Source organism: Oncorhynchus gorbuscha, linkage group LG19 (genome assembly GCF_021184085.1).
Source record: "Oncorhynchus gorbuscha isolate QuinsamMale2020 ecotype Even-year linkage group LG19, OgorEven_v1.0, whole genome shotgun sequence".
Lineage (NCBI taxonomy): Eukaryota > Metazoa > Chordata > Actinopteri > Salmoniformes > Salmonidae > Oncorhynchus > Oncorhynchus gorbuscha.
Window position 1 is genome coordinate 33,939,208 of NC_060191.1, and position 8,390 is coordinate 33,947,597.

The window sequence follows — 8,390 nt, forward strand, 5'->3', positions numbered from 1 at the left end:
TTGGAAGGTGAACCTTACAAAAAAACAACATTTTCCTCAACCTGACTAGTCTTCCAGTCTCTGCCGCTGAAAAACATCCCCACAGCATGATGCTGCCACCACCATGCTTCACCGTAGGGATGGTGCAAGGGAGTTCAATCTTGGTTTCACCAGACCAGAGAACCTTGTTTCTCATGGTCTGAGAGTCCTTTAGGTGCCTTTTGCAAACTGCAAGAGTGCTGTCATGTGCCTTTTATTGAGGAGTGGCTTCCGTCGGGCCACTCTACCATAAAAGCCTGATTGGAGGAGTGCTGAAGAGATGGTTATCCTTCTGGAAGGTTCACCCCCCCAGAGGAACTCTGGCACTCTGTCAGAGTGACCATCGGGTTTTTGGTCACCTCCCTGACCAAGGCCATTCTCCCCCGAATGCTCAGTTTGGCCAGGTGGGCAGCTTTAGGAAGAGTCTTGTTGGTTCCAAACTTCTTCCAATTAAAAATGATGGAAGCCACTGTGTTCTTGGGGACCTTCAATACTGCAGAAATGTTTTGGTACCCTTTCCAGATCTGTGCCTCAACACAATCCTGTGTGCCTTTCCAAATCATGTCCAATCAGTCTAATTTACCACAGGTGAACTCCAATCAAGTTGTAGAAACATCTCAAGGATGATCAATGGAAACAGGATGCACCTAAGCCCATTTTCGAGTCTCATAGCAAAGGGTCTGAATACTTATGTAAATAAGGTGTTTCTGTTTTTAAAAACTTTTTTTTTGCTTAGTCACTATGGGTTATTGTGTGTAGATTGATGACGGAAAATAATAATCAACTTTAGAATGAGGAGTAACGTAATGTGTAAAATGGAAGGGGTCTGAATACTTTCCGAATGTACTGTATGTTACATCATGACTAAAGTTGCAAAAAACGTTACTGAAATATGTGCATATGACATGCAGTTTGATTAACATTGACTTTATTGCATGTCTGTTTTAGTTGAGTTTAGTAATGAGACGACTTCAAGTGCAGACCTGAGAGCTATTTTCAAGTTGTTACATGTTAGGACTAGTAGCTGCTAGCTAGGTAGCTGAATTAAAGCCATGTTTGGTAACAAACACGACTTTCATTGAAAGCGGCTACAATGTGGCATTTTCTACAGTAAGTTTACAGAACAGAAGAACTACTTAGCTAGCTAGCTATCAATAACAAAATAACTGAAAAGTAGTTCATCTTTTGAACCGAATAATAGCTGTTTGAAACATACGGATGGCTCTCAAACGCAGTAGATTGCACGATGATAATATCATAAGGATATGTTAAAGCCTATTTCTTTGGATGTGTAAAAGAAAATCAATATGATTTTCAGATTTGAGCATCTGCGCAGCATCTTGCTTAGGTTGACTCGTGAATGAGCAGCAACGTTAACAATGGGCGGGAGCGTCTGAAATTTAGCACATCATATCCAATGATGTTAACGGGGTGGCTAAAATAATCCAATGAAAAGCTATTCTGGACAGGATCCGGAAATTACACCAGCCAATCAAAAATAGTTGGCATTGTTAGCTATTAAGGCTTTATACGTATACGATGTTAGCTAGTAGCAAGTTCCAGCAGAAATAAAAAGTGGGTTGTCGGGTACTCGTTTCATTCATTTCTTTCGAGGCCGATTATATTGTGCATCTCAGTACTGAAAGGTAAATACAACGTCTCAATTATTTATTTATTTATTCTAATATGCAAGTCACCAGTTTGGGAAAATGAGTGGACGTTGATGGCGTGCGTCTGCCAAATAACGTTAACTTATCTGTAGTAGCTAATTTAGCCAGCAGCTAACATTAACAAATGGTAACTAGCTAGTTATCTTTTTTAGTTAACTGTCTACTTTTTAATTGTAAAACACGTGGTTAATGGTTAAAACTAGCTATCGTTAGCTCCCACCTTAATGTACATGTAGCTACGTAAGTTAGCTAGCTACTTTAAGGAGGTTATAGGGCGCTAAAAGTATCGTTAGTTGACATGTGTTCTAAATGACCCATTTGTTTCATTTCACAGAAGATGGCTGCTCCGGATATGCGTCTCAACCACACCATATACATCAACAACCTCAACGAGAAGATTAAAAAAGATGGTTAGATCTGGCTACCCCCCATTTTTGTTACTATTTTGCCCTGATGTCTATTTGTTTACCCATCAACCATGCCAACGGCTCCTTGCATAAACATGTCTTGTTTGTACCCTTTGTCCCCCAGAACTGAAGAAGTCGTTGTACGCCATTTTCTCTCAGTTTGGTCAAATCCTTGACATTTTGGTTGCCCGCTCCCTGAAGATGAGGGGTCAGGCCTTTGTCATCTTCAAGGAGGTCAACAGCGCCTCCAATGCCCTGCGTTCCATGCAGGGGTTCCCATTCTATGACAAACCTATGGTGAGCTACTGCCAATACACATGGTACACATCAGTTAGCTTTTGCCTGACACATGTTTTATCTAGAGAATGATGGTTCTCCAGTATGCAGCCCTGTCCTTTAAATAGTCCTGTCATCAACTATACCTCTTTCTCGTCACAGCGTATTGGGTACGCCAAAGGGGATTCTGACATCATCGCTAAAATGAAGGGCACCTATGTGGAGCGCGACCGCAAGAAGGAGAAGAGGGTCAAGGGCCCAGAGGCTGCAGGGGCCAAGAAGGGTGTGCCAGGAACCCCTGTAGTACCCATGGGGCCTGGAGTTCAAACACCCATGCCTGTAAGTGTTCTACTGTGAGACAGAACCACCTTTTGTAGCCACTGATAGCCATGCGCTTAACATGTTTTCTTAAAGACATGTCTATCTAAAATGGCAGATTGTGTTATTCCATGTGTATTGCTAATTGATAATGCGGCTGAGTTCATTGAACATGATTAAATTTTTTCTGAAGGGAATGCCACCCATGAGTGGGGCTCCTCGTATGATGCAAATGCCAGGGCAGCCCCCTTACATGCCCCCGCCAGGGATGATGCCACCTCCTGGGATGGGCCCTGGGGGGATGCCCCCTGGTGCTATGCTTCCGGGTGGGATGATGCCAGGGCAAATGCCCCACGCCCAGGTATGGATCACGTGTGTTTATCAGTGTTAGTTTATATCTTGTCAGCGCCCTTTTTATTAACTAAACAGTGGGTCTGTTTAGTGGAATGCTGTAATCATGAGTTTGTTTGAAGTTCGTCTTACTGTATAATCTCACTAACTCATTACATTGATAAATGTGATCTTCTTTACCTCCAGGTTGCAGAAAACCCTCCCAACCACATCCTTTTCCTCACCAACCTCCCAGAGGAGACCAATGAGCTCATGCTGTCTATGCTCTTCAACCAGTTAGTACCTCTTCATTGTATTCCCCCCTGTTCATGTACTCCTTGGTGCAGTGTGAAAATGTCATGTTTATTTTTCCATGTTCCGTAGTATCTGTTCTGTTTTCAGTTTCCAATATTGTGGTTATCTACTAGTGTTTGTGTATGTTGACAAGTATAGACCCTTGATGGGTGTGTCTCTTTAACAAGTCTGCCTGAAGTTCTGTCCTGATGTTGACTGTTTTCCCACTTCAGGTTCCCTGGGTTCAAAGAGGTGCGTCTGGTACCTGGTCGCCACGACATCGCCTTTGTAGAGTTTGATAATGACGTGCAGGCTGGAGCGGCCAGGGAGGCACTACAGGGCTTCAAGATCACCCAGACCAACGCCATGAAGATCTCATTCGCCAAGAAATAACACACCAGATATCTCTTAAATGGTTTACAATCTCACACACACACCAGAGAGACCTCCTCACCGTACACTATACCAGCACAGAGCTGACTACTAACCTGTCCTTTGCCAAGAAGGCGCAATGCGTTACTTGTCCACACACACACACACACAGAATAACTGGAGATGACTTGCCTTGTGTCTGATTGTAGGGTACCGACGGTTTAGAGCACAGGTGTAGACAGGTCAGCATTTTGATGATTGCAATGCTGGCGCTAGGCTCAAATGATAACTTGTAAGGAGAATATTGGTATAGTGATTTGGTGTTAACAGGACAGTTAGCTGACATTTGCGTATCCATAGCTCTGGTTGAGATTTTTTTTTAATTTAGTCAGTTTCTGCACCCATTCTTTGAGGATAATAGCTGGTGTTGGTATGTAAGTATATTTACATTTTTACTGTTTGTATGTTGTAAAAGCATTGCACCCGGGGTCTGTTTCACCCAGACATTGTACCTGGAGCGTTTCTGTTTGATTAAAACATGCCTTTTCTAATGACTAATCCTGTGGGTGATTTCTGCTTTTATGTCTGGGGAGACGACAGGGGCTGTATTGTAAACAAAACTATAGAGCAAACCGGGCCGGGTTGGCTTAGATTGACAACTATATATTGTGTCAATGTTTATTGAAAACAAATACATTTTGCTCAATGAGCACTTCTCGCAAATACGTTGTTGGTGAACTAGCAAATGTTGTATATTATAAAGCCTCCAAACCAACTGAAATGAGCCACCTACGATTCCCTACATGGCAGCGTCTCATTGTTGCTAGCTGACTGTTCAAAATCATAACCATGTCTGCCGGCTCCAACGCACGCATCTTTTTTGTAATGTCAGCCAACTTGTCTTGTGATTTAAGCCTTTCCTTCCCGAGCACAATTTAATATTACATGGAGAAGAGGGACCTGGGCCGCTATCCACAAAAGCATCTGGGTAGGAGTGCTGATCTGGAGGTTTTCCTTCTCGATCATGAATATGATTATATGGACCGATCCTAGATCAGCACTCCTACTCTAATATGCTTTGTGGATACAGTCCCTGGTCTTAGTTCCGAACACTTATTCTGAGATGTTTGTTACACATGGCCCCAGATATGGGTTCTTGCACAGTAATGTCTCTAGATGATACTGATGTAATTATATATATAGTTATTTCAAACGGCCTACTGTAACTTCATGAACATCTTTCACTGAACCATTGTTTCAGTATCAAAACCACAACTATTGCTGCAATGATGATTAACACCCTGATGAGGGCAGTGTTTATCAGAGTTTTCCATGGCGTGTCTGTAACCACATTGAATGATGGACTCTCGTGCCAAAAGCCAGTTTCAGCATGGGCAGTGCCATTGAGGTCTTTCACCATTTTTGTAGTGAACTGGGTGGGCCTTCCTATGGGTTAAGGAAGGATAACATTTTATCCAGGTTATCAGGAGGGATCAGCCTATAGAGAATAATCAAGGCCTCTAGTGCCATTGAAGGCTTCCACCATTTGAATGTAGTCAACTGGGTGGGACTTCCAACTTCATTGGCTGATTGACTACTTCAAAATGGAGATAGGATATGTGCAGCGCCTTTCAGGCTGTCACAGACACTACAATGGCACAGATAATAATAATATAATGAGGCCTCTTTCCATCTCTATGGATCAGCCAATGAATTATACTTGTGAGCAAACCTTCCGTAATTGCAGGTGGCAGTAAATTGCCAACCGTGGCTTCATACCTGTTCAAACATCCCACTCCAGCTGGCAATATGTACCCTTTCAGTTTGTTTACCATCTCATAGAAGTAGTAGTAGAAGAAGATAGACTACATCAAAATGTCGATGCCCATGTTCTCACAGACACTATAATGGGACAGATACAATGTTGTGTCCTCTGTGTGTCTAACTAACTAATGCAGTGAGAAATATTATGCTTTTCCCAACATGTTGCAGTAGGCGGACTGGTGGGACTGTAGTCCAAACTTTGATTTGACCTCTTGTCTACACTTTTGCAAGAACTTGAGTTTGTGCACTCCCCTTGATAATTCTGCTATCAATTAAAACAATTTGGGATAACGTTTCCATTTGATTATTATAACCTATAAAGTAATGCGATTTCTTTCTGGAGCGTTGTGTCATAATCAAATGGCTCTGTGCTACCACGCAAATCATCATTGCTGACTCACTCTCTGCCCTTTCTTGCCTCAGCCACTGCAGTTTCATCTAATTCCGAGCATGAATCGGACAGGAATGCCTGGATGGCCCATTTCATCAATGCTATTTTCCCTTTGTGCTCACTTCGTTTGAAGACGTTTTGGAGATTTAATTTAAGACGTTTCCTCTTTGAATGTCTTTAGCATTGATTGTGTCTGTGAGTTGGTGGGATTGTGAGCCGATAAATCAGCACAAACTACTTTTTCATTTTTTCAAATTGCCGCTGTCTTGGAGTTAGAATTGGGAACATGTACACTGTGCTAATGCCAATATAAAATAAATAAAAAAGAGTAACTGAGAGCATTGTACACTACGGCAAACTTAGCAAATTAGGCATTTGTGGTAAATACATGGGAGCTGCCAACTTTATGCACCTTCGCAGATGAAGTCAGATGAACTTATGGATACCATTTTTATGTTTGAAGGAAGTTGAAGGTCGCTTCTAGAGCTACTGCTAGCTGTTCTTGTAGACTTCCAGTAGTGTGCTAACACTATTAGCCTTGGCTCCAGAAACGACCTTCAACTTTCTACAAACTAGCATTCAGTGACATAAAAATGATTGATGGGAGTTTATTACACAATTAAAAGCAGTAGACTTCCAGCCAGAGACAACATTACACACGTTTAAACATTATCGAGGATAAAAACACAATGAAGCCCAGAGAATTATTTCCATTGTGGTCCTCATCAAGTTCATTTGACTCTGGGTATGTCGAAAAAATGTCTTAGTTGCCAAAACGTCGTATTATGCCTTTAATGACCGCTGATCTGAAAGGTCTTGATAAGAAGAAAGCAATGATTTGGGTTCACAGGATGACAGAAAGGACAGAAGAACAGTTGGATAACAAAGAAAACACTTTATCACGTACGAACCTTCTTCCTGTACGTGCAATGAGTGAAAGCATGACCGTGTTTATCTCAATTCTACAAGGACAACACATATGCATTTTAGTCCAGTGCTGTAGGTTGGTTATCTTTGAACGCCGCAGGTAATCTTCTAAACGCATATACATATGTTTTACACTCCAAATGTCATGGCCTCATGTCCATCGGTTCACCCCTTATAGCCCTATATGGTGCTACCTTGTGGTGTGCCGTGGCCAAATTTGAATGCAACAACTAATCATTCTCAATTCAGTTTATATACTACATCTGGAGTCAATCTGATTTATGGGTCATGAGAATAAAAAATAAAACAGTTATTTTAGCATTAGCATAAAATAACTGCAGTCATGTTTGAGTGCAGCAAAAAATATATAAACCATTAAAGACTGATGTAATGAGTTTAAATACAACATCTGGAGTGGATCTGAAGTATGGTTCATGAGGAGAAGATGATTGCAGATGATTTTGACCATTAGCGTTACATATGCAAAGAATGAGTTGTTAATAGTTTCCCCTTTTTTTATATCAATACCTTTATTCAGGGTGGTTCATCGTGCTAGTGATTGCAAGTTTCAAGTTGATATAGGGCCCTGGGAAGTGGATTTACAGTGGTTTCAATGGACATGTGAAATCTGATTTTTGATTTGTCATTAACTCAGCCATCTTTTGACCAATCCCTTAGTTTTTCTCAAACTAAGTTAAGACATGTACCTTGGGCCTACATTTCAATTTGGTGTTATTTGGGTCAGGAGAATAAGTATTTTAAAGTATTTTATTTTAGCATTTTAGCATATGTGCTAATATGCATCTACTAAAATATTCAGACCTCTTGACTTTTTCCACATTTTCTTACGTTACAGCCTTATTATAAAATTGATTAAGTTGTTTTTTTCCCTCATCAATCTACACATCAATCTATACCCCATAATGACAAAGCAAAAACAGGTTTAAAAAAATGCTTGCTAGTTTATAAAAAAATAACATTTACCAAAGTATTCAGACCCTTTACTCAGTACTTTGTTGAAGCACCGTTGGCACCATACAGCCTCAATGCTACAAGCCTGGCACACCTGTATTTGGGGAGTTTCTCCCATTCTTCTCTGTCAGCTTGGATGGGGAGCGTTGCTGCACAGCTATTTTCAGGTCTCTCCAGAGATGTTCGATCAGGTTCAAGGCTCTGGCTCAACCACTCAAGGACATATATTATATATATATACAGTACCAGTCAAAAGTTTGGACATCAAAACTGAAATAACACATATGTAATCATGTAGTAACCAAAATAGTGTTAAACAAATCAAAATATATTTTATATTTGAGATTCTTCAAAGTAGCCACTATTTCCCTTGATGGCAGCTTTGCACACTCTTGGCATTCTCTCAACCAGCTTCATGAGGTATTCATTCACCTGGAATACATTTGAATTAACAGGTGTGCCTTATTAAAAGTTTATTTGTGGAATTTATTTCCTTCTTAATGTGTTTTAGTCAATCTGTTGTGTTGTGACAAGGTAGGGTTGGTATACAGAAGATAGACCCATTTCGTAAAAGACCAACTCCATATTATG

At 40.9% G+C, this 8,390-nt stretch overlaps 1 protein-coding gene across 1 annotated transcript; it reads left to right on the forward strand.

The window, feature by feature from the left end:
- The first annotated feature begins 1,525 nt into the window (after positions 1-1,525).
- Positions 1,526-4,243, forward strand: LOC124005587 (U1 small nuclear ribonucleoprotein A-like). The gene is made up of 7 exons (XM_046314985.1): positions 1,526-1,664; positions 2,023-2,098; positions 2,220-2,392; positions 2,534-2,710; positions 2,883-3,050; positions 3,227-3,315; positions 3,547-4,243. The coding sequence occupies exons 2-7, from the start codon at positions 2,026-2,028 to the stop codon at positions 3,704-3,706; spliced, it is 840 nt and encodes a 279-aa protein (XP_046170941.1). The 5' UTR covers positions 1,526-1,664; positions 2,023-2,025; the 3' UTR covers positions 3,707-4,243.
- The last annotated feature ends 4,147 nt before the right edge of the window (positions 4,244-8,390 follow it).

What these genes read in the sequence shown, in the direction of transcription:
- LOC124005587 (XM_046314985.1), top strand. Translation starts at nt 2,026, where the DNA reads ATGGCTGCTCCGGATATGCGTCTCAACCACACCATATACATCAACAAC. An exon ending in CATTCTATGACAAACCTATG is followed by an intron (nt 2,393 to 2,533) that starts GTGAGCTACTGC and finishes TTCTCGTCACAG; the next exon opens with CGTATTGGGTACGCCAAAGG. An exon ending in CTGTCTATGCTCTTCAACCA is followed by an intron (nt 3,316 to 3,546) that starts GTTAGTACCTCT and finishes TTCCCACTTCAG; the next exon opens with GTTCCCTGGGTTCAAAGAGG.